The 24,489-nt window shown below is 43.2% G+C and overlaps 4 protein-coding genes across 6 annotated transcripts; 1 reads left to right on the forward strand and 3 right to left on the reverse strand.

The window, feature by feature from the left end:
- Nucleotides 1-68: 68 nt before the first annotated feature.
- On the reverse strand, nt 69-11,692 carry LOC111849187 (uncharacterized). Of its 3 annotated transcripts, XM_023821854.2 has the most exons (19): nt 11,175-11,691; nt 10,977-11,094; nt 10,675-10,768; nt 9,791-9,941; nt 6,698-6,875; nt 5,973-6,098; nt 5,672-5,734; nt 4,873-4,995; nt 4,627-4,782; nt 4,503-4,556; nt 4,181-4,398; nt 4,009-4,088; nt 3,813-3,920; nt 3,643-3,723; nt 1,648-1,752; nt 1,315-1,433; nt 944-1,069; nt 445-490; nt 69-371 (listed from the first exon to the last, which is right to left on the reverse strand). In XM_023821854.2, exons 1-19 carry the CDS (start codon nt 11,275-11,277, stop codon nt 312-314), a joined length of 2,109 nt encoding a protein of 702 aa, XP_023677622.2. In that variant the 5' UTR covers nt 11,278-11,691; the 3' UTR covers nt 69-311. The 3 variants fall into 3 exon arrangements, with proteins under 3 accessions (XP_023677622.2, XP_023677621.2, XP_023677623.2); XM_023821853.2 differs by having other exon boundaries at nt 69-490; nt 11,175-11,692; XM_023821855.2 differs by lacking the exon at nt 445-490.
- Nucleotides 11,693-12,799: 1,107 nt separating this feature from the next.
- On the reverse strand, nt 12,800-17,888 carry shmt1 (serine hydroxymethyltransferase 1 (soluble)). Its single transcript, XM_023821856.2, has 12 exons — nt 17,765-17,888; nt 16,897-17,024; nt 16,580-16,725; nt 15,498-15,613; nt 15,239-15,399; nt 14,950-15,031; nt 14,586-14,798; nt 14,372-14,488; nt 14,139-14,261; nt 13,709-13,825; nt 13,330-13,440; nt 12,800-13,204 (listed from the first exon to the last, which is right to left on the reverse strand). Exons 2-12 carry the CDS (start codon nt 16,987-16,989, stop codon nt 13,032-13,034), a joined length of 1,452 nt encoding a protein of 483 aa, XP_023677624.1. The 5' UTR covers nt 16,990-17,024; nt 17,765-17,888; the 3' UTR covers nt 12,800-13,031.
- A 562-nt stretch (nt 17,889-18,450) lies between these two features.
- pdap1b (pdgfa associated protein 1b) lies at nt 18,451-21,266 on the reverse strand. Its single transcript, XM_023821857.2, has 7 exons — nt 21,245-21,266; nt 20,970-21,060; nt 20,398-20,489; nt 20,164-20,256; nt 19,935-20,053; nt 19,625-19,776; nt 18,451-19,301 (listed from the first exon to the last, which is right to left on the reverse strand). The coding sequence occupies exons 2-7, from the start codon at nt 20,980-20,982 to the stop codon at nt 19,237-19,239; spliced, it is 534 nt and encodes a 177-aa protein (XP_023677625.1). The 5' UTR covers nt 20,983-21,060; nt 21,245-21,266; the 3' UTR covers nt 18,451-19,236.
- A 240-nt stretch (nt 21,267-21,506) lies between these two features.
- On the forward strand, nt 21,507-22,677 carry bud31 (BUD31 homolog). The gene is made up of 4 exons (XM_023821859.2): nt 21,507-21,709; nt 21,820-21,942; nt 22,029-22,195; nt 22,402-22,677. Exons 1-4 carry the CDS (start codon nt 21,616-21,618, stop codon nt 22,450-22,452), a joined length of 435 nt encoding a protein of 144 aa, XP_023677627.1. The 5' UTR covers nt 21,507-21,615; the 3' UTR covers nt 22,453-22,677.
- Nucleotides 22,678-24,489: the final 1,812 nt, after the last annotated feature.

A 24,489-nucleotide genomic window follows, 5' to 3' on the forward strand; every position in this document is an offset into this window, starting at 1 on the left:
CAATAACCTCTACAAGGGGCATCACGACCAAATCGTCCAAGACAATAAGCACACATCGAAAACATAACTTCCCCATGTTCCAAGTAGGAACAAAAATAACTTTATTCATCTTATATTTTAAACGTCACTGTACACTTTTACATTTGGAAAAATAGCATGTAAAAAAAAAAAAAAAAACCTTTCACATAAATCTTCAAGCAAACCAGCAGTCACATGACTGCATACAATTTTTAACTAAAGGAAACTGCTGCATTCGTCACATGACCAAAGTTACCCATTCACACTCACAGTCGTCTTCATCTCTGAGGTCTTCAGAAAATCTGCTGGGTCAGATTCAAGAACTGTTGAACTTCTGATGACAGCTCATGGACCTAAAAGGAAGGATGACATGAATGATTGGGACTGACGGTCTATGGAAATACCCCGGTAAACACTGCAACTTACACGCTGCAGAGAATTCCGCAGGTGGCACTGCCAAGGGAAATCATGCCTAGACGTTCAAAGAAAAATAACAGAACAATTATACAGCAAACATAAGACTCACGTATAAATGATCTTCCAGCTATATTTTTCAAAGGAGAACAGAAACAAGCTTGGGGGTCACCAGTCTGTCAGTGCCCTAGACCCCTGAGGCAACTGCGAATTAAGGGCCCAACTGTGGCATCAGGGCTGGAATTTGAACTAGTGACCATCTCCGCATGGGCACCGTAGCCACACACCCCCCCCCCAAAATACACCATTTAAAATTGTTATATAGACAATTTTATGTATTTTCAAACATCATTAATTAGGTAAAACATACAGGGAATTATCTTCTGCAAGACCACTGCCTTCAAAGATGTTTCCATCCTACACATCCTGATAGCTAGGTTATGATGTCAACACAGGCCCGATCAAATAACCAAGCGATGACAGCGGGCAGTGGATTTCCAAGGAGTCTCACCCGTTCCAGTGTTTCAGCAGGACGTCCTGAACATGCTGTGTTACGGGATAGAGTGCAGCACGCGGGTCCTGAACACAGTAAGCCAGGAAGTCTCCCATGAATCTGTGGTCTGACGACTCCAGTTTCCTACAGGAGGAACAAACTTCAGCTCCTAGAAAGTGGGGTTTGATGCTGAAAAGGAAACTCATAAAATGTATGGATCCATTGTCTCATGCATAAATGAGTAAACCTATCACCATGTGATGTTAATTTATCACTCTATTGCTTTGGATAACAAGAGCATTAACGTAAAAAGGATTTCTGTGGCTACTAATACATAAAACATTAAAAGTATCTTAGCAACGTTAGAATGTCAGTATAAGAGTGAGGACCTGGTGTGCATGTCCGTGTCCCTGTACAGATCATTGAGCAGCGTGTTCAGGAAAATCTGCAGGATCTCGGGTTTGTTGCCGAGTCCGTTATAGAACCACTGCAGCGCCCACAGGTTCTCCTGGGAAAAGCAGTAAGAGCAGAAACCAATTTGGGACTTTTACCAAAGGACGGGATCCACCTTTATTCACACAGACACGGCCTGCTAAATGTATCGTTATTTTTTGTCCAGGACCCAAGCTACATGACGGCTGGGCCTGCACTCTAGGGCACTCTAGCTCGCCCACAGTGGGTTAACGAAGTGAAGGAGAAACCGACTCCTTCATGGGACGTACTTTAAAGCTCAGGACGACATCCAGGACGGTCACCATGGGGCTGTGGAAGATTCTGTGGATGAGAGCTTGAGTGACCAGCGTCAGGAGAGCCTGGTCTGGGTACTGCTGTAGTGAGTAAAGTGCAAACACACCCACAGTGAGTACGGACTAATATGCCTAGACTACAGGTCTTACGAAAGGCTAATGGAGCGATTCAATGCAAACCCAACTGCACAAGTTCCTCATTTCAAAGATGAACACACTGTGCGAACAAACAGATGGAAACTGACAGCGGAACCTGAGAATCAGAATGAAAACCAGCTAGCCCACGGACAGTGAGAGTAATCACGGTTTCATGCCTAATTTAAAAGATATTACATAAAAGGACATTTCTACCAGCAAGGGCTCCAAAAGCACTATTCAGCGAGTTAATAGTCAGGCGCTGCATAACATTTCGGTCGACGACGGACCGCATATACAACGGTGGTCCCATAAGATTATAATGGAGCGGAAAAATTCCGCCTAGTGACGATGTAGCCGTGATAACGTCATAGTGAAACACATCCCTAATGCATTTGTAGCCATGCTGGTGTAAACAAACCTACTGCACTGGCGGTCGTATCGAATGTATAGCACGTACTATTATGTAAAATACATAATACCGATTGCCTACAATCGGCCCGCTGAAGCCCTTGCCTTTGACTGCCTTTGATCTACACAGGGGGGCGGACCCATGTTACCCCTTTGGGCAATGCCTGCCAAGCCCCATGGGGGGAGGCCCGGCCACCAGGCACTCGCCTTCGAGCCCCCGCCCCAGGCTGTCTCCATGGTGAGGGCCCAGTCTCCCCAACCTGGGCGAGGTAACATCCTCCTTGGTTTTTTTCTTCATGACGGTCAGTAAGAACTGAACTTTGGTCCTAGGTGAGCGGCCAGACTATGTACCTTGGGAGACCCTACCTGGGGCACCTGCCCCCGACAACGCAGCTCCTAGGATCACAGCGGCATCGCAAACCATGTTAAGGTAGAACCAATCAAAAACAGGTGATGCATTCATTTACAGTTTCCAGGACTGGGACAACTGACTGGGCCATGGGAAAATCAACAGGGACAAAGATCGCTTTGCCTGTTGCAACAAATTTAAAAACAAATGTAATGAAGGTCACTGACCTTGAAAACATGTTGTCAGAAGGGTGGCAAGTATGATATTTTAACTAACAACACAAACCACAAAATCATTTATGGCCGCATAATAATTTTGCAGTATAAGTATTTTTTTTTTTATCCGAATAAGTAACACTTATTAACTGATCTGTTAACATTTCGTGACTATTAAAACCAGAAAACGTTTTGTGAATTTATTACAAGTAGTTCAAGAGTAATAAGCATTTCATTTTCAGTATGTCCTATTTTTAAAAATATTTTTAAATGGGGGGGGGGCGCGTTTACAAGGGGGAGAAGAACACCAGTAGGCGTACATGCTGCTCTCATCAGGTCTGGAAGACCTGTGTCCTTGGTATCTACAGTACTAAATAAAATAACTACTATCATTTTTTCCTGAATTTTATCAACTTGGCACCAAAGTATCAGTTCTCATGACATCGCCAGTCTAAATATATATTGTACAGCACTTCTCTTGTTGTTTGGGCCATATTTTATATTTATATATACGCCCACAAACGCAGCGACTTCTGGAAGAACCAGTGGAGTAAAGTTGCCCTGGGCAACCCTGGGGTTTTTTATTTCCACGTGCTGGATGTGGATCTTGATCTGCTAATGAGCTTCAGTCATTTTCAGACAATTAAGTAGGTTCTAAAAGCACTTTTCTGGTGCCTAACGGAAGAGCTGCCCGTTAATCTGACCGCACCTCTTGGTAGCCCTTTGTTCTCACGCTTTATACCATATAGCTCAGTTGTGTAGTAGACTATACCATCTAGGTTTGTGAAAGTACCCTATGATGTCTGATTAAACCACACACACACACACACACACACACACACACACGTGAGCACAGCTTACATGGAGAAACATCTTTGGAATCTGAAGCTGATTGTCTGTTGAATTCTTCATGAGAATGGAAACCGTCGTAGCCCGAGCGATCTGGGTGTTGAAACACAGAACCGGACTTACTTTCAACGACCAACGGCAATATGGCACCACGGAGCAGAGATCGTGGACTGGATTCTCACCGTTAAAAACGTCATGTCTGGCATCATTAAGGAGGCGCACTTCAGAGAGCCGTTGGGCGCCATGGACTCCAGACCCGCCACCCGGATCAAATCCACCCAGCTGATGGGCTTAACACAGGATTTACACACTTATGAACATCCCCTCTTATCCAAAGGGACTGGAAGATGACGCTGGTCAGGCCCCCCGAATACTCACGTCCAAGAATACTATGGTGTTGCAGTTCAAAACTCGTAACGCCCACCGGATCACCTCAGACCTTTTTGGGAGCCTGGCATCTACAAATGAAGAGAGGAATAGCATGATATGAATAAGACAGGGCTGGTGGGGGAGGGGGGGGGGGGGGGGGGACTACCAGGCCGAGGCTGACCGGTGACAGACTCCCACTGCGCGGAAAGGAAGGGGTCGTTTCCCGCTGGCACTCTGCCCGTGGCCAGGATGCGCAGGTACACGACGAACTGGGCCGGCGTCAGACGGCAAGCACTGCAGCAGCCCTCCGCAAAGTTGCTGAAGAAGGCGGCGAGGGCGGGGCCCAGGTCCCCCACCTGGCTCATGTAAAGCGGGAGACGGTCCCTCAAAGTCAGCATCCTAGGGGGGGGGGGGCGGGGGGCAGTTATCACTCAGGAAACGAGGCACGGTCACATGACAAAAGCACCGGCAGCAAAAGCTGGGGGGGGGGGGGGGAGACTTACTGTGTCTTGTTAGCACTTCTCACGACCCGGAGGTAGCGCGTGAGCTCCCTGTACCTGCGGGAAGGAGCGCGTCTTAGCACAATCCTGCCACTAGGGGGAGCGAGACAAAGTATGTCCAGCTCACTTGCTCTGTTCCCTCAGCTTGTCCACCCGTGCTTGGATCACCGGCACGGTCTCCAGCAGAACCTCCCTCTTCCCTTTCAGGTGTCGCTCGCCCGTGATGTTCTGGCCTCTCAGGACCGCCACCAACAGAGGGTTATCCCATGGGAGCACATTGACGCTGCAGGAGAAGTGCAGGACATGCTGTGACATAACACCCGGGAAAAGGCCACTCCCCCTCCCCCTCCCCGACCCCACAATGGCGTCTCACCTGTTGACCAGCCATCGGCATTTCACAGGCACAGGGAGAGACAAGATGAAATCCTGCAGCTTCTTGGAGAAAGAGCTGTTGAAGTCGCCGGTAACCAGCAGGGTGCTCAGCATGTTGGTTATCCTGCGACGTTGGTTTTCACACACAAACGTCACTCGGCGATCCGCCCTTCCCACACAGTCAGCATGCATTTTTCGTAGCTTTCACTCGGCCGTTTACGTGCCCATTCATGTCACCCTAGCGTATTTAGCTTTAAGGCTGCAGAAAATTGATTTTACTAAAACCATGAACCGTGTGATCAATTGGCTGGATCAAAACAGCCTTTAAAAAGGAAGGTGCAAATGTGTTACTTAAAAAAAAAAAAACATTAAAAGGTGTTAAGCCAGTCAAAACAAAAACGCTAAAAACAATATGGAGAATCTCCATTTAAAGTGACGAAGTGGCGTAGAAACATCCACACACATAGTATGTACACATGAGTCTGCACACACAACCATGCATGGATAGCACATGGTAAGATGAGGTACAAAGTATGTTTGACACACAAACGTTAACATTGCTAGGTGGTGATGCTACAATATGCAATTTACCCAACAAACCAACGCTACTGACTAATCAATGACAAAAATAGTTGACAAGCTTTATTATCGATTATTGCTGATCGTTATATACTTGTTGCAGCCCTATTTAGTTTCACTGCAAACCTCAGAATTTCACACACAAACATAGATTTTCTCACGAAGAACACAGACACGACACAAACCTCAGGTAGAATATACCCGCCCAAAGAAATGCTCACCTTACTAACAACAATGGGGCAGCATCTGGGACAGAGCTTTTGGGGTCACCGAGAGTCATCACCCTGCAAGACGACACCCCCCCCCCCAGCTGATGAAACCTGACATCCTTCTAGGTCAAATCACACATTTTCACGATGACCTTAATAATATAATAGTAATAATAAACAAGCTGAAGTTCAAGTGACAAACGGCAGATGGATGAGCCAGAAAATCACAAGCAGAGCGACACGCCTCTAACGAGCAGAGATCTACACCCCCCCCCACCCCCCCACGCCAAGGAAAACAAGCGGGGGCAGCTACCCCGGCGGCTGGGCATGTCCGATGAAGAGTTTGGTGGCTCCCAGCAGCATGACAGCAGCCGTCCGCGGCCGCTCTCCCTCCGCTCTGCTCAGGAACTCAGAAATATGCTGGAACACTCCGGAATAACTGGGAGAGGAGAAGGAAATTTACAGAAATACAGAGTCATCGCAACAGTATTAAAGCGGCTTCATGTGTTCAACCTATAGATTTCCCTCCCATGACTCGTGGGTTGTTTTGCTTTTTTTTTTTAATTGCCAAATATAAAACAACATAAATCATTGCAATCTGTTTTGCAACAAACCAGCATACAGGAATACAGATCCTCCTTGCTTTATAATGGTTCGACTTATGATATTTCGACTGAATTTTAAAATTCCCTTCCCCAGGCTGGCGATATGCTGTACGAAACGTTCTACTGATGCTGGGCGATTGCAGCTTCCACGCTTCCCGCCTCTGTAGCAATCGCAAACATCTCGGAGTACAGTGTTCTTTTTCTGTGATTGAACAAACCTGTATTTACTTTTCAATTACTGATACTAAGTTACTTGCAGTCATTTTTACTTACTTATTCCGTGACAGTAGTTATTTATTTACAATAGCAGATCCATTTACGATGGGTTTCATTGGCATGTAACCCTATCGTACGTCGAGGAGCACCTGTGTACTATTCAACCGAATGAGTCTATTTTGACCCAAAACACCATTAAATGCCCCCTCCCACTTACTTGTAAACCACCTGTTCGGTGTGTGTCCATTTGCACTTCTTGCAGGCAGGGGTGTCTGAGCTGGCTGAGTGGCAATAGCAGTTGCAGGCAAGGTCGCTGGGGAACGGGGTGCGGACTCCCTTCAGGAAGGTGTAGTACTCAACCGCTAGGCTGCACTCAAATGCCAGCAGGTGGCGCTCTGTGCAACAGGGTAGGAACAACAACAACAACAACAACAAATTTATTTTTGTATAGCGCATTATCACAACATTACATTGTCCCAAAGCGCTTTACAGCATCCCCACCCAAAGCCCCCAGTGAGTAAGCCATAGGCGACAGTGGCAAGGAAAAACTCCCTTGAAGGAAGAAACCTTGGGAGGGACCAGACTCAAAGGGGGAGCCCATCCTCCAGGGGCCGGCAGGGAGAGTCAAATACAGTTAAATCTGAAACAGAAACGGGGAGCAGGGGGGAGATGACAAGCCGGTGCCACCACTCCCTCCAATCGCGAGGCAGCCAGAAGGCAGGGAGCGGGTCATACAAGGAAGATGACACAGGCAGAACGGCGAGCTGGATGCACGGACGTCATTGGTAGAGGCGACGTCACATGCAGCAGGGTGTGCTGGACATCTTGATAGATTGAGGGCTCCAGGCAGCACTCCCCCAAGCAATTGTGAAGCTAGAGTGACAGCACTGTCAATTCAGTTTATCCAAAGCCAATGGCACCGATCCCCACCCAGCTCTACACCTCACACTATAGGTTTAACTGGGAGTGAGAAGCTAGCTAGAGCTAGAACTAGTGTCCCTATAAGCTAAACTAAATAGGTGTGGTTTTAGTCTAGACTTGAATATTGAAAGTGAGCCTGAAACCCGCACATCCGGTGGAAGACCGTTCCACAGCTGAGGAGCTCTATAGGAGAAAGCTCTGCAGCCTGCCGTAGATCTTTCTACCCTAGGTACTAAGAGATATCCCGCACCTTGAGATCGAAGCAAGCGTGGGGGATTGTATGGGGTCAGCAGATTATTAAGGTAGTCTGGTGCAAGGCCATTCAGTGCTTTATAGGTTATAGGGTATTTTATAGTCAATCCGAGACTTAACTGGTAACCAATGAAGGGAGGATAAGACTAGTGTGATGTGATCAAATTTTTTAGTGTTTGTGAGAACTCTGGCTGCCGCATTTTGTACCAGCTGAAGTTTATTTAAGGAACCAGACAGGCAACCAGAAAGGAGGGCATTACAGTAGTCTAGTCTGGTAGTTACGAAGGCATATATTAATTTTTCTGCATCACGAAGTGAGAGCATCTTACGAAGCTTGGCTATGTTTCGTAGATGATAAAACGCAGTTCTAGTAATACTTCTTATGTGAGCATCAAAACATAGATCTGAATCTACTAGAAGACCAATATTTCTAACCACTGTGTTAGGTTGTGTAGGAAGGCCACTAATGCTGAGGTGGTGAAACTTATTTCTTGCAGCCTTGGGACCAATCACCAGTACTTCTGTTTTTTCTGTGTTTAACATTAGAAATTTTTTTGCCATCCAGCACCGAATATGTAACAGACAATCTTCTAACTGAGATAGGAGTGATGTATCATCAGGGTTAACAGATATATATAACTGTGTATCATCTGCATAACAATGAAACCCAACACCATGTTTTCTAATAATGTTACCAAGCGGTAGCATGTATAGGGTAAACAGTAGTGGGCCCAGTACTGATCCCTGTGGGACACCGTATGTGACTTTGGTGGCCTTGGATGATTCGTTGTTCACATGTGCATACTGATAGCGATCAGTTAAATATGAGCGAAACCAAGAGAGTGCTGTCCCTGTAATGCCAACTACACCTTCTAACCGGTCCAAGAGGATATTATGGTCCACAGTATCAAATGCTGCAGTTAAATCTAGTAATACCAACAGCGATATCAAGCCACGGTCAGAAGCCATAAGTAAATCATTCATTACTTTGACTAGAGCAGTTTCTGTGCTATGGTTTGGTCTAAAGCCAGACTGATATAAATCATTAGTATTTTTTTGTAGGAAAGAAGACAACTGACGAACTACAACCTTTTCCATGATCTTTGAAATGAAAGGAAGATTTGAGATAGGTCTATAGTTTCCTAAAACACTAGGTTCAAGATTTGGTTTCTTTAGAACGGGTCTAATAACAGCCAATTTAAAAGGTTTAGGAACATATCCAAGCTTAAGAGAAGAGTTTAACACATTTAACAGGGTATTGCTAATCTGTGGTGCGATTTCCTTGAAAAATTTTGTAGGAATTGGGTCTATGAGGCTTGTAGAGGATTTACAGGAGGAAATTAAGCTCAGGAGTTCTGGGTGTTTTATAGGAATGAAAGATTCAAAAGTCTCATTATTGATAGGCATAAGACTAGCAGGAGTCTGGCAGTCATAGGTAGCTAAGGACGTGCACTGGATGGTCTGTCTAATCTTAGTTATTTTACCATTAAAGAATGTAATAAAGTTATTACTCTTAAGAGATTGTGGGACTTGCGAGTTTAATGGAGAATTCTGTGTTAACCTAGCCACGGATTCAAATAGGAATTTTGGATTGTTTTTGTTCCCGTCTATTAATCTGGAGAGATACACAGACCTAGCAGTCACTAGTGCTTGTCTGTATTTAGACAGGCTCTCTTTCCATGCAGATTTGAAAACTTCTAGTTTAGTTGAGCGCCATTTGCGCTCTAGCTTGCGTGATGCCTGTTTGAGTTCACGTGTATGATCAGAGTACCAGGGGGCAGGTTTCTTATCTCTATGCTTTATTTTCTTAAGTGGAGCTACAAGATCTAGTGTGCTACAAAGGGATTTATCCATGTTTGCAGTCGCCTGTTCAAGTTCATTTATACACGATGCTTCAGATGTAAGGCTGAAGGACTGTGGAAGTTGTTTCATAAATGTTGTTGTAGTTAGTGAGGCAATGGAACGTCTGATTCTGTACTTTGGAGCTGCGGTCAACAGGAGGCTATACTGGATTTCAAACGTTAACAAGTAATGATAATACAAGGCCACTGAGAGGTGCGGCCAGACTAATGGGAAAATTAGACACTAGATACTAGATACTAAACTAATTAATTGTTTATAAATGACTGAAGCTCACCAGCAAGACGCAAATCAGCATCCACCTCCAGCAGGTCGAAATTAAAAACATGAAGGTAGCCCAAGACAACTTTATTCCGCTGGCTCTTCCAGAAGTCGCTCCGTTTGTGGGCGTTACAATGACAAACACCCGGTGACTTCCACACTTGACACTTACAGAGAAGAAAAAAAAACAACAAAATATTTTTTGCCATTAACAAGCAGTCATACCAATGTGAAGGCTAAAGCAGTGAAGGGCCACATTCATCAATGACACCATTAAGCAGTACTGAGCAGCGGAGTGGATCATGAGGAAGCTGGTCCAGTGTTTGTAGACAAGCATTGCAACCCTAATTTGTCCACAGTGTGCGAGTTAATTCAATTCAATTTATTTTTATATAGCGCCTTTGACAACAGATTCGTCACAAGGCGCTTCACATGGATGCGCGGTGATGCATTAATCATCAGAGAGAGTAATACAGAATGGGAAACGCAATGTAAGAAATGAAATAAATTTGGTTGTGATGTGTCTAAGCCCCAGAAGGGCTGGGACCTCAGTATTCATTTGTCTGGCTCCTGTACTGTACAGTTACGGAAGATGGATTGATGACCATTACAAAATCACTTCATGAAATTATTTTCAAAAGCTACACAGTATTATTAATTTATATATATATATTTAAAAAAAAACCCAAGGGGGATCCCTTCAGAAAATTCACTCTTTTTTTTTTTTAAACAAAACCTGAAGGACAAATGAAACCGAAGCAAAGGGAAAAAACAGTCAATTAAAAAAAATGGTAATTTAAAGTGTGGTTTATAACGTTTTTGTTAGGACATGCATATTTAGTCAAATGACTCTAAATATCATTCATCTTCTCGCTCAAGTTGACAGCCCAGGATACTTACCTCAGATGCCAACTTATCGCAGATGTAACAAAAACATTGTTCACAGAAAGCGACGTTGTTTTCTACAGGACTGCAGGTATCAAGTTCAGTGGGGCTGTGGAGGAAAGGCCACGGAGATCAGAAAACAGGTGGTAAACAAGACACAGAATTTAAGTCATTTTAAATGGACGGCAAAGGACGACCTGCTGAATGAGTCTATGACCATGACTTTAACCACTATGCAGTAACGGAAAGATGTCATTACATGACATATTAGACAGCTTATTTAGTTATAAGTTATCGGCCTCCGTAGGGGAAAGCACCTGAATGGGTTGGAGCTGCAGTCGTATCTCGCATGCGGCATCACCGTGGCCTTTCTGGAAAACGTTACCAGCAGATCGTCATCCACAACCTCGCTGGTCGCCGCTGTCGCTTCCTGACCTGGGCCGGGGAACACGGGACGCGGTTCATGCGAGTGTCATTCAGCCGCAGCCCTACTCGCGAGGGCGGCCTCTACACACCCTGTTCGTCGCTGGGCTCCACGATGAGCACCGAGTCGTTGGCGGAGCCCTGGCCGCCGTCGTCCTCCTCGTCGCTTATCAGGATGACACCCTGCGCTTCCATTTTTCAAGATGGAGGGACAGGGAGGCGAGAGCAACCAAAACGATACACCCCAGACTCCGACCAGTCAGATTATCGATTACGACATAAAGTGTACATCTATGTGTCTTCCCCAACCCAATTAGCCTCGGCTTCCTAACTGTGTTTGGTTATTTGGCTACATTTATTACCACGAAAAAACGTTTCGATAAGTCTAACATAACTTCCCCCTATGCTTTTCCTTTCTCGTTGACTAAATCAGTATCCGATATGCATGGCCGACCGTAGAGGGACAGAGACTTCAAAAGACGCTCCGTGCTTCCGCACTTTAAAAGAACTACTATTATTATCGACCGTATTTGCTCTAGTTAACCGCGCACGTTTTCTCTTCAAATTTACGCGCCAGTGGGAGGGGCCAGAAAGGGAAGCTTGTGGCGTATGTGGAAATGACGTAATAAGTATATGCTGTGACGGAAGCACAGGTTTATTATTATTGTTGTTGATATTATTATACAAATATTTATGTATCAGTCTTTTCATTTGAATATAATATAGTATAATATAATATATTATTGTTGTGAGCACAATGACATACAGGGAACAAGGGGGCGTTCCACGAAGCAGGATTTCTCATAGCAATCCTATTGGACAATCATGCCTTCCAGCTTAGCCCAACTGAGAAATCCTGCTTCGTGGCGCACTGCTGATTTCGACTTTTCCCAAAGAAAAAGTGCTCAAATAAAAGACATGGAAAGAACATAGTCACTACAGAAACCATATATATTTTTAAAAATCATATAAAAAGATTACAAGAAAAATTAGAATATGAAAGTAAATGAGATGTAAATGGGACATATAAGGAAAGTTAGTAAAGGTATAGTTTTGGATTTGCCTTTTAACATTATCTGAGGATTTCTGATGTCTATATGACCAAAATAAACTATTTTAGATATGAAGAGGTAGAATTGACTATAATGTACTAATTGTCCTATTTCCTCTCATAAAGGACGATTATACAGACATACACATACCTACATGTGAAAACTTTATAGCTGCAGCTGGTCGATGTTGCAAGGTCAGCCTACTGGTAAATTCACTGAACCATAGAACCTGTTCATGTTATTCATCTTTTCAAAGATTAAATATTATTTCAAGCGCTCCAAAATAGATAAAGTCCTTCACAATGTAGCATTAGTATACATTTTTTCGATTTAAGTTAATCATAACGTGTTCCTTTTTGTGGACATTAATAGACTCCCCCCCCCGACTCATGCAGTTAAACGGTGGTAATTTTCAGTTTCACTCTTACCAAAACAAGAAAGGCAGAAAGCAAGTTACAAGTACATATTATTTAAATTCATGAGCTTGAAGTAACTGTGCAATTCATTGGTGGCAAAGCTGCAACATGATTACGCAATTGTTATTCAAAACAAATTTTGGAGTTTAAAAAAATTATAATAAATCAGTAGCTTCTAAATAACAGGTCCCCCTCTAATCAGGACACACTTCGATCAAGATGGAATTTAAGACCCTCAGCAAGACAGTGTTCATATTTTAAGAGCATTTTATGCTTCCAGCAAAAATGCCATTTATTGTTATAATCATTTACAGGTAAGCAGGGCAGAAAAAAAATTGGTGTCTCGTGTAAAACGTTGCGGTACAGCTTTAAGACGGACGCTTTTGAAGGCTCAGTTATTACCAAATTGACAGACAAGGTGGATTTCTGTTACAGCACAAAAAAAAGGAAAAACAATCTGATTAATGTGCCATCTGTCAGTTTACAGCTCTGGCTGTCCTGGCATGGGGAATCTCCCAGCAAAGGCCTCTACTTCCTCTTGAATTTCTTTCATTTTCATCCGATATTTCTCGGTTTGAGCCAGCGCATCTTTGAACTCCTTCAGGGTTGCCTTGGGGTCCATTTCTTTCTGAATCTCGAGTGTCAACTCGATGCCTAGCAAAAAAAGAGCACACTGTCAGAACTCCTCTGGCAAAGTGCAGAGAAATTAAAATAAAAAATAAAATAAAAAAAAAAAAACATCCAAGGTATCAATCTTGGTGAAACCAAGCTTTCCTGACCTCTGTGGATGAACTCGGCCACTTTCCGGAAATCTTCTTCCAAGAGGCCCCTGGAGGTGAGTGCCGGGGACCCCAGCCTTAGGCCACTAGGTCGCAGTGCACTTTTATCACCTTGTGCGAGGGATAGGAGGCATCACACCATTAAGACAAACAGATCCACAAGCATGTTACAGCAGTAGCACTGAAGTGGCTCATATCAGCTATTAAGGGCCACAGCTTGGTACTACAGTTTAAAGCAGTGTTTACCAACCCGGTCCTCAGGGACCCACAGACGGTACATGTTTTTGCTCCCTCCCAGCTCCGGAAGCAGAAACGTAGACTGTGGGTCCTCGAGGGCTGGATTGGGAAACACTGATCTAAAGAGTTAGTATTTTGCTACCTGGGCAAGTGTTTTTGTTGCAGGCGAGGGCACAGGCTTCTAGAACCTTCTCTGCCCTGCCACCATCGGTGCCTTTGGGACGCAGGTCAAGCAAAATGAGGTGGGTGTCAGAGCCACCTGGACGAAGAAGAATATCAAGTCCTACAGTGAGACCCAGGTGTTCAAGCTGCTCCTCAAAATAACACTAATTCACAAAGTCACAGTAAAATATACTTGTGCAAAGCTCTCAGTAAGTATATAATTACAATCGTGTATAGAGTACTACCCATATCTATATTTTTCTGAAGAATTCAGCTGTCCGAGCATCTGAATCAGAACCCCGCTGACTGATGACCTAAACTTGAACTTGCAACATCCTGGCTAACATTTTTGCATATGGTGACATCATTGCTGGGGCTGCTGTCTTCACAGGACTATGCGTTTTGCTCACCTGTGACAATTTTATAGCCCTTCTCCATCAAGGCTTGCGCCATGGCCCTGCAGTTGGCAAGCACCTGCACCTGGTAGACCTTGAACTCGGGAGTCAGTGCCTGCTTTAAGGCAACAGCGACACCTAGTGTTCAAAAATAACAGTTGTCAATGAGCTCCATCCGCAGAGGGACCAACATGGCCACTGCCTTTAATAGCAAAGACAGCCAGTGGGGGTGGCGGGCAACCCCTGACCTGCAATGGCGTGGTTGTGTGGGCCTCCTTGAAGCCCAGGGAAGACAGCTTGGTTGATCAGGCTTTCGAGGTTATAGAGTGTCTCCTTACCGGTTTTTGGGTCAACACTGCGAACCCCTGAAAACCAGTTTGCGTAGATCAAAGCACAGAAGGATGCACCTTTGGTTCCACTCATGCTTAAGGCACTAAATGTACAGCTACAAGTTACACTAACCCTTCCGGTAGAAGATGATTCCGGCCCGGCATCCTCTCAGGGTCTTGTGGGTGGTGGTGGAGACGACGTCGCAGTGCTCGAATGGGGACGGCACCACCCCTGCCGCAACCAATCCACTGATGTGGGCCATGTCCGCCAGAAGGAAAGCTCCATTGTCATTGGCTATCTTCTTTAATCGGGCGTAGTCCAGATTGCGAGAATAGCAGCTTGTTCCTTGGAACGAGGCAGAGGATATGTAAAGTGACCCAAACACAGATGGCAACTTATCACAGAGGCAGCAAAAACACTGCTCATGTAAAGCAGGACACAGAGTATGACCGAGTATGACTATACCATGAATATGACATTGAGTGATTTTATGTACCAGCAATGATCAATTTAGGATGGAAGAGACGAGCATTCTCTTCAAGACGATCATAGTCTATGTAGCCTGTGTCTGGGTTTACCTAAAATAATAATAAAAAAAAAAGTCTGTTCTTTGTCTGTGTCACACATTTGTAAGTTCTCTTTCATTTACAATGAATGTTATTGCTAAAACAACACAAATTACCATAGCAAAAGTGTTGCTATTAAAGAACTGTGTATGGTTTTGTATATACATATTACACATATATTGACCTGTTACAATAATATAATGCGTCAGCTTTCCACACCTTGTAGGGCATTGATTCAAAGAAGATTGATGTTGCAGAGATTTTCTTCTTGTCGGTCATGAAGCCATGGGTCAGGTGACCTCCATCCGGCAGGTCGAGACCCATAATCCTACCATGGGGCTCCACTATGGCGGTGTAGATGGCAAAGTTGGCAGGAGACCCTGAAGAAGGAGGGCCAAAGAGTGGCATTGACATGCTGAGATCTGGCACGTGGTGAGGGAGTTCGATTTCCGATGGCTGGCTATTTGGAAAGCCATACCGGAATAGGGCTGCACGTTGACTCCCCATCTGTCTGGGTCAAGGCCGTACACGTCCAATGCCCGCTTCTGGCAAAGCCTCTCCAGCTCATCCACAAACTCTGTGCCGCCGTAGTACCTGAGGGTAGACAAATGCTGGTCCTGTCGTACATTATACACAAACGCTTCTAAATTCACGTTTACCCTTGCTATGTTAATCCTGAGTGAAGACGGTGATGGTGTGTGGTCAAGAGGGTTAGGACTCTGCGTCAGAGATCTGAAGGTTCAGATTCCATGCCGTGATGTCACCATCAGGCCCTTGGCAAAGCCCTTAATCCCAGCTGTGCCAGGGACCGTCTGACCTCGCTTTCCCAATCGCAAGTCACTTTGGGTAAAAGCGTCTGCTTAGTAATGTAAAAAATATGGTGCTATTTGATAATAAAGGCAAACATAATCATTACGCCTCCTATTAAACGTTAAACTCATTTACCTGACGTCTATCCAAAGCAACTTAAAGAAGCAAGGGTTGTAATTTTTTTTGTTTTGTTTTTGAAAATGTGCGCTCCCTAGTGCTGGGCAGGGCTTCGCTAGTCCACCAACCGATAATTAGCCAGGTTAACATTTTTGTTAGCAGATCAGCGTTTCAGCGTACCAAGCAGCTTCCACTAAATGTAGTTCCACTAATATTTTTTCACATGTAAATGAATAAAGTTTAATGGTCAAAAATGTTTGTAAAACATTTGTAAAATCATACATAATTGTTCCTGCAACAGTCTATCTGGCACAGATAGTTTACTACATGTAAACACAAGAAGTAATTGTTTGATTACTACCTTAAGTAGGGTTGCCAAGTTTAGCACTTTTCCCCAATGATGCTAGTCTAGGTGATCCCTGGTTACAAGTGAACATTCTTAACCACTAATCCACCCGCTGCCTGGAGCTAGTTAAAGAAGCCAATGTGTGGGGTCAAATTTATCCATTACATGGATTGCAGTGACCCCAAGGAACCACTGCAAAATATCACGTGGATAATCAGACTCTGTCTGCATGACTAATTGAATTATTAACTGAAAAAAGCCATTACTTCCCCAAAAGACAAACTCACCTCTGCCCTGGGTATCCTTCAGAGTACTTGTTATTCATGCAAGAACCCAGGGCCTCCAGGACGGCCCGGCTGGTGAAGTTCTCAGAAGCAATGAGTTCCAATCCATACGTCTGCCTCTTCTTCTCTTTTCGGATGATGCCAAACACCTGTGGAAGTCAAAGTCGTGTGCACCACAAGGAAGCTCTGTTAAGTTCCTAGACTAGGGAAAAGAATAATATCTTTGCATAAGATGCACAATTCCATGTATAACAGTTTATTACACACGTACAGGTTTTGGTTATCAACCACAGCACCCACGTATAGATTTCTTGCCTCACCTCGGGATCACAGGTAGACAGAGGGTCCAGCATCATCCGGTTATGCGATTCCCAGCTGTCGGCACTGGCTCGTGAACCGTTAATTAATGCCATATTTATTCTCTCCCCAGGTCAAAGACAGACGATGTCTACAAAAATAGTTACGACAAGCACACGTTTCGGCATTGGCAAAGGCATTACGGCTTTCGTTCTATAGGTGAGCATTAAACAGTTCGTAACGATCCAATTTCACAAGCATGCGGCATCAGGTGAGGGATAAAATGGATTAAAAACAACCAAAGGGCAAAAAGCTGGGCCAAATTGTGCAATCATGATAAACGTCCCGGTAAAATGGAAAACATTAACTTATTTACCCAGCCGTGTCAGCAATTTAACAGCCTAACAGCTGGCAAAAGTTAACTCGGTCAACACACACAAGATATGTCATGTGTAGCCACTCGCCACTCTGATGCAATAGTTAAATATAACAGACTGCATAGTCTCAAATCGCCCGTCGAAACACTCTAGAACGTCTCTCTTGCAGACAATGAGATTTTTGTGCCGCGGAAGCTTTTTTTTTTTTTTTAATACAGGATTAAGTAGGTACATGTGACACGAGGAGTGAGCATGGTGAATGACAGTATTCACTGTATTATTCACTATTCATTGAGCAGTATCAAACTGCTACAATTAGCATCTTACCAGCGGTCACAAAATAGTTTTCCAGCATTTAGATTTAGACCCGTATAAATGCAGCGCGACTTATTAAAGCTCAGTCCGCTCAAATACGGCACAAAACGAAATTCTCAATGGAAAATGGTGCAAAGAAGACGACCACCTAGATCGATGCAGATCAGTCTAATTATGACCCAAAAACAGACACACTTACTGCTCAGTTGACTGCAGGGACGGCCTGCACCCCACGTTTTTCTTTATATGTTGTTTGAGCGAACATCAAGTTCACGACTTCAGCTGAACTCCGCGAAAACTTACAGCCAATCACATCGGACGAGGTCGTGTGACGTAAACATTCGCGCGCCACTTCGCCCCACCCACAATTTTTTTGATCACGCCCGCATGTGGGAAACTCCGGTACGGACGGATCGTTCGGGACTCTCGTTCTGCTGTCCTTTACCGTGATGTTTGAATGCAGAAATACTCAGGAAAAAGTGCAACTGAACCGTGCAGATATATGTGCCATGTAAGCAATGAACTTTTGTCTGTGAGGGAGGGGTTTTCAAGTAAGAATTTCATTGTGCTCTGTACGCTGTACTTTGTACATATGACAATAAACTTCAAACAACAAATATTAAGACTAAGTACGGCACAATGTATAACTTCTTTACACATTACATTGAAACGTCTTTTTTTGTTTATATATCTGTAAGCCTAATTGTCCAATAATCCAATCTTGTTCATGTTGCGTATCCCACGAATAAATTAATTTGACATTATGGATTTGCAGTAAGCTGTGAGTTTAATGCTGTTGAAGCAACATATGAAGTGATCTAATGAGTAAAGATTCCATGTGTTACGGTGAAAAATACAAAAAAGTAAAAAAACTAAGAGCAGAAAAAATGTTCATGTTTTATTGTTATTTCAGGTTTTCGACTATGAGACTTTATTAGGTGAGTACATCTAGATCAACATATGCAAAAACACCTTTGTCTCCAGTTTGGTTTTGGCAAACTGCTCTGGTGTGACAGGAGTATAGCAATGTAGGGAGGGAAACAGCAGGCGAACACCTATATATACACTATTTCTTATTTCATTCAGCCGTCATCACTCATTTTCTCTTTTATTCATCATCAAATAACCATTTTTAAGTAGTGTTAGCCAGAGGGTTACAGGTTTGTGTGGCAAGTACAGGCTTCCCCCTAGAGGAAGGAAAATATACAGACGTATGGACAAGATATCATAAATTATTACATCATAAACTGGCTGTAATGGGTTTAAAATTATCCGATAATTTAGACTTTTGGAACAATAATTTTAATAGGAGGCATAGGGCATATAAAAATCCACTAAATACCCAACAGCAACATAGCAGGATGCATGTGTATCTTAAGGTTGACTGATGGGATGCTTTGGCAACAGTGACTAAGCATACTCCATAAAAACAGTCCAGCATAGACAATGACTCTTGTGGAACATTAAAAAAAAAAAAAATCAATGGCATCCACTCAACATTTCCCTCATACACAATGCTGAAATGGTCATAAAACGTAAGACACATCAAATCCTCCTCTTCATAGATGGGCATCTTTCAAAAAAATAAACAGATTTATATTCTGCCTCATTTCTTTTTTCCTCAGTCCACAATAGCAGCAGGTGTCCCTCAGTTGTAACTGTCCTCTGTAATCATTTCAAAGACATGGTGTGAAGTCCTTTTGCCGCCGCCGCCGCCGCCGCAACCGACTCCTTCGCTGAAGACAAATGGATGAGAAACAATTAGCATCAGGTCCAGCACCTGCACTGCATACAAACATACATTTTCCATCCGATGCTTCACAGTCTTGGCATCCTCACCCATCCATCTATCAGACTGTCAATCTTTTTTTTTTGGTTTATGAACCTGAAGTGTGTTCCGGCGTAACATTTCTTAGACACATTTTAAAACTGCACAGGAATTTCGACAAAGCGTTAATTTCACTGAAGTACTGAACACTGGAGTGTTTTCCCTCAATTTTCTTCTAATAAAGAATTTAAAGTCGCTCTGCTCCCGGAGCTGCCCACCCCCCACGATTACCTTTCCTCTCCTCCTCTTTCTTCCGGGCTGCTTCCTCCCGTTGTTTTCGTATGATGGCCAGACGTGCCAGGTCTGCTTTGGCCTGTTCCGTTTTGCCCGCTAAATGCATCTTCATATACCTCTCCTTAGCCTTCTGCTTTTCTATTTCTTCCCTGTCCGGAAAAACGGCGATAGTTAAAAGAGCACCTACTAGCAATACAGTGAAGAATGAGCCAGCTCTTGTCAGTTACATGTGAAATATGGCCTGTGCCGTACGATGCTGACTGAAGCTAAATCCTATGCAAAAGGAGCACATCTTGGCTGCCGTTACCTTTCTCTTCTGGAAAGCTCTTTGGGTCCTTCCAGCACAATATCTGCTACTTTCTTTGATTTCTGTACAACTCGATTTGGATTTTCAATGTCTATCAACCCTTCCACACCTTTCCTTTTCTACAGAATGCAAGAGAAACAACTGAAAGTATAATAAATCAGCCTTCATTTACAATGTACAAAAAAAAAAAGTATAATGCTATCAGGTTAGTAAATGCTGTCCAAATGACCTGTGTATCTTCATCGTCACTGTCATCAGAGGCAGACTCTGTTGGCTTCTCCTCCACTGGCTCATCATTTACTGCTGCTCCTTCCTCTTCATCCTGCCATACAACGTGTTATAGTCTGACCCATATTTGCTTTGTGTGATCAACCATAAATATGTGTAATCAAGAACAATGGTAAACTTAATGAATAGAGAAGAGAACAATGACATGTATCAATGCGAAAACACAAAGATTTACCTTCTTACGTTCTTTCTCTGCTTTCATTTGCGCATCAATCTCTTCGGGACTCGTGTATGTCCTCATTCGCCCTTTATGTCCCCCTTTTCTACCTAAAATTATGAGGAGAATTTCAGTAATAGGGAAAGCTACCATGCCTGTCAGTTACATTTCAGTTATGAGTAATCGACGGTTTTCGTCATCGATGTACCGCAATCTCTATCAAAAACTGAATTAAAAAATTGGTAAACAGACGTTAATATATAAAAACAAAAGTTTAGTGAAGTCAAAAAAAAACAAACAAACAAAAAATATATATAGCAATATATGTAACAACATGTCATGGAAGGTTGTCATATTTAAGGCCCCCAAAATGTTGTACAAATAAAACAGCCACATGACTGTTACTACTTACACATCTCATTCGCAAATAATCTACTGGATGGCTGTACAGTTTCTAAGTCACTTATCTTGGCATTTGACAGCTAGCTACAACTTAGCTAGCTAGCACATGAGGCGAAGCTTATAAAAGAAAATATAAGTTTGGATTGTTTTTTTGGTGACAGCAAATGCTATTATATACGGTGCCTTACCTCCTTTAGGCATTTTAATTGGTTTTACTATAACTACAGAATACAAAGTCGAAATACTCCTTCAGCACACCAGTGTTTCTTCGATGCTATACTACAATCGAAAGGGTAGAGAATTTACCATATGGCGTAGTTTGCTGGGTACCTACGTATTCTCCTTACAAATAAATGCAAAATAATTGGCAACACGAATAGATATAGCGATGAAGCTACGTAGTAATAAACATGCCATTTATTAAGCGTATATACATATATGAAATAAACGGTGACAGGCTTACATGTACAATGTTGACATCTAAAGTCTAATATTTATTTTTCAGGCGGTTTTTGGTTAGCTAACCTGATGCAATACGCCAAAACTAATGGTAACACTATAGTTTTCTTTAAGCATAAATCAACAACAATATATATTTTACATAACTAGATTAGTTGTTTGAAGCCGCGTATTGTTATTTGTTTCGTTTTTCCATACAATTTTAACCATATATGCCTTATGGAGAGTATCCGTATATTTCGTGAGACAAGAAACGTAGGACCCCGCCGCTCGCTGGGTGACGTCATTTATAGTTGACAAAAGTAAAGGCTAGCTAGCATTCAGACGTCTTCGCAGCCTTCTTTGTGTTTAACATTTTGACTTTTACTTAAATCAATGCCAAAGGTTAAAAGGAGCCGAAAACCCCCTCCAGATGGATGGGAACTAATTGAACCCACTTTGGATGAACTTGACCAGAAAATGAGAGAAGGTGAGGGTTTGAATCGCTTGTTTCATGTTAGCAACCTATCTTATTAGCCACTGAGCGTAATGTCAACCGGTCTATAAAATCTAATTTTTCTTTTCATTTTAATTTAACAGCGGAAACAGAGCCACATGAAGGCAAGCGAAAAGTTGAGTCACTCTGGCCAATATTCCGGCTTCATCACCAGCGAAGCCGTTATATTTTCGACTTGTTCTACAAACGAAAGGCCATAAGCAGAGGTTCGTCCAAACTATTACTTGAATGTTTCATGTATGTTAAGAGTTATATATTTAAACCTAATCCGTGTAAATATTTTATTCAACAGAGTTGTACGAATATTGCATTAAGGAAGGATATGCAGACAAGAACCTCATTGCGAAATGGAAGAAGCAGGGCTATGAGAATTTGTGTTGCCTGCGGTGCATTCAGACCCGAGACACGAACTTCGGAACAAATTGCATCTGCAGAGTTCCGAAAAGCAAGCTTGAAGTGGTGAGTATCACAGTGTGTTTACTTGTCTTTCATTTAAGAAAAACATCTATCTTTGCGAAAAACGTGTTCATTTGAGTGACTAGGTTACACGCCGTGCGCTTTGAATGTTCCTGCTATTATGATTGTACTTGACATAAGCTGATTGCATGAATATGATTTTGGAAAGCTGTCACTGAATGCAGAATCAACTGCTTTCTGTTCCACAGGGAAGGATTATCGAGTGCACCCACTGTGGATGCAGGGGATGTTCTGGTTGAATTTTGTACTTTTTGAAGAAGGAAAAAAAAAAAAGAAACGGAACTCATAATACACCTCCACGCTTTGGAGATGCCCTGACCGTACACTCTACCATTCCAAATCTCTAGCTTACGCTGAGATGGTCATATGGGCATTTTAATCTCCATTTGAGTGTGGATGCTGTTAAACTCATTGCTGTATACCTTGTGTGTGCTTTTTATTTTAAATAAAATGACTTCTATAAACATGCTTTTTGTTTAAAAGAAAATGGAAGGTTGATTCTGCATGAAATTGGAGCTAGGTATATAAGTACATAATGTTTAGAGTCTCAATACTGGTGACGTTGTGCATTCAGCCATGGAAAATTGATTTATTTGTTCAAATAGGAGGGTCATCATGACAACTGAGGAGCAACAGCTTCCAGTTTACAATTGTATTGATTTTCTTCATATGGCATCATGTACTGGACAAAAAAGCCTCAAAATATTAAATGATCCCCACGTGTCTAAATTATCTGCAAATGAAATGAGAAATGTGAAGTACCCTTGTTTTAGAGGAATGAACAAGGGCTCTTCATGAACTGTTACAGTAATGTTAATTCTCCTTGATTTGTTTTTGCAAATGACAAAATGCAGGATCATCAGCATGATGAGAATCAACACAATGGGCATTAGGAGGTTGTAGCGTTTTGAATTTTATATTAAATAAATGTGATTTGGGGATTTAAATGAATCAGTGACTTTGTGGTTGTTACAATTAGGCTATGAGTTATTCATTATAAATAGCTTAGAGTGCTTCCTCCTAGAAGTGTCTGTGTAAGTGGACATCAAAATCTTGTCAATCCCTCTGCCAGAAATGTTTTCATTTTAATCACACCATAATCAGGCTCAGTTGACCCTTAATAGCCTAGTAGTGAATGTGGTGGGTTGGAGTGAGAACATTCTGGCAGGGAGTCTTCCCGGAACGGGATTGAGAACTACTGCTTTAAACTATAAGGCTGTTTCAGTTATGAACTGAATAAAGTCTGAAAGTTCTGAGAATAACTGGTACAGCAGGAAGTGTTAGGTCACTTGCATCTGTGAACACTTAATATGTAATCAGGGGAACATGACATCCTTCCAAGCCCCAAAACATTAACATCTGGTATGACAGAGGAAAACTGCCAACTCTGCTGCTCCCAGAACCCAAGCCTGCAGCACATCCTCTCCGGTTGTAAGGCAGCGTTACCACAGGGCCGCTACTGGTGGCGTCACGACCGGGTCCTGGGTAAGCTGGCTGAAATTCTGGTGGCATGTAGGCTTGAAGCGAACAGGACCAGTCCAGTACCATCTCAGATATCGATTCACTTTGTTAGGCAAGGAGACCAGGGGCCTGTTTCACAAAGCAGGATTACTTGCTTAGCCAGATGACTTGCCAGATTTAAGGTAGTCTGGGCCAAATAGACCTTATTTTCATCAACTTACATTTAGCCCAGACTACCTTAAATCTGGCAAGTTATCTGGCTAAGCAAGTAATCCTGCTTTGTGAAACCGGCACCAGGACCTGTCCTACACTCGTAGGGTGTGGTCTCTCTCGACACCTTGAGCTGAGTAGAACTTAACGGCTGACCTTAACCAGCGGCTCAGGTTCCCTCAGGAGATCACCCCAACCTCTCTACAACCCGATATAGTGCTCTGGTCCTCCCTGACCAAGGCTGTCATCATGGTTGAGCTGACCATTCCGTGGGAGAAAGGAATGGAGGCTGCCTTCGAGAGGAAGGAGGACAAGTATGCAGAGCTGGCAGCTGCATGCTCACAGGCTGGGTGGAGGGCATTCACATTCCCACTGGAGGTTGGTTGCAGAGGCTATGCAGGAACATCAGCTCAGCGTCTCCTCAAGTCCCTGGGCATCAGAGGTACCAATCTGAAGAGCCATCAGAGGTACCAATCTGAAGAGCCATCAGAGGTACCAATCTGAAGAGCCATCAGAGGTACCAATCTGAAGAGCCATCAGAGGTACCAATCTGAAGAGAGCCATCAGAGGTATTGCTGAGGAGGCAGAGCAGGGGAGCTTCTGGC

Source organism: Paramormyrops kingsleyae, chromosome 22 (genome assembly GCF_048594095.1).
Source record: "Paramormyrops kingsleyae isolate MSU_618 chromosome 22, PKINGS_0.4, whole genome shotgun sequence".
Classification (NCBI taxonomy): domain Eukaryota; kingdom Metazoa; phylum Chordata; class Actinopteri; order Osteoglossiformes; family Mormyridae; genus Paramormyrops; species Paramormyrops kingsleyae.

Excerpts from the sequence above, each read along its gene's own strand:
- LOC111849187 (XM_023821853.2), bottom strand. The coding sequence starts at position 11,277 with ATGGAAGCGCAGGGTGTCATCCTGATAAGCGACGAGGAGGACGACGGC. Across the intron at positions 5,735-5,972 it reads GGACATGCCCAGCCGCCGGG|GGTGATGACTCTCGGTGACC; the intron begins GTAGCTGCCCCC and ends GTCGTCTTGCAG. Across the intron at positions 4,557-4,626 it reads AAGCTGAGGGAACAGAGCAA|GTACAGGGAGCTCACGCGCT; the intron begins GTGAGCTGGACA and ends TCCTTCCCGCAG.
- shmt1 (XM_023821856.2), bottom strand. The coding sequence starts at position 16,989 with ATGGCATTAATTAACGGTTCACGAGCCAGTGCCGACAGCTGGGAATCG. Across the intron at positions 14,262-14,371 it reads ACACAACCACGCCATTGCAG|GTGTCGCTGTTGCCTTAAAG; the intron begins GTCAGGGGTTGC and ends TTTGAACACTAG. Across the intron at positions 13,826-14,138 it reads GGGCTATAAAATTGTCACAG|GTGGCTCTGACACCCACCTC; the intron begins GTGAGCAAAACG and ends TTCTTCGTCCAG.
- bud31 (XM_023821859.2), top strand. The coding sequence starts at position 21,616 with ATGCCAAAGGTTAAAAGGAGCCGAAAACCCCCTCCAGATGGATGGGAA. Across the intron at positions 21,943-22,028 it reads ACGAAAGGCCATAAGCAGAG|AGTTGTACGAATATTGCATT; the intron begins GTTCGTCCAAAC and ends TTTATTCAACAG. Across the intron at positions 22,196-22,401 it reads CGAAAAGCAAGCTTGAAGTG|GGAAGGATTATCGAGTGCAC; the intron begins GTGAGTATCACA and ends TCTGTTCCACAG.
- pdap1b (XM_023821857.2), bottom strand. Across the intron at positions 20,257-20,397 it reads CAGAGAAAGAACGTAAGAAG|GATGAAGAGGAAGGAGCAGC; the intron begins GTAAATCTTTGT and ends GTTGTATGGCAG. Across the intron at positions 19,302-19,624 it reads GAAAGAGGAGGAGAGGAAAG|CGAAGGAGTCGGTTGCGGCG; the intron begins GTAATCGTGGGG and ends ATTTGTCTTCAG.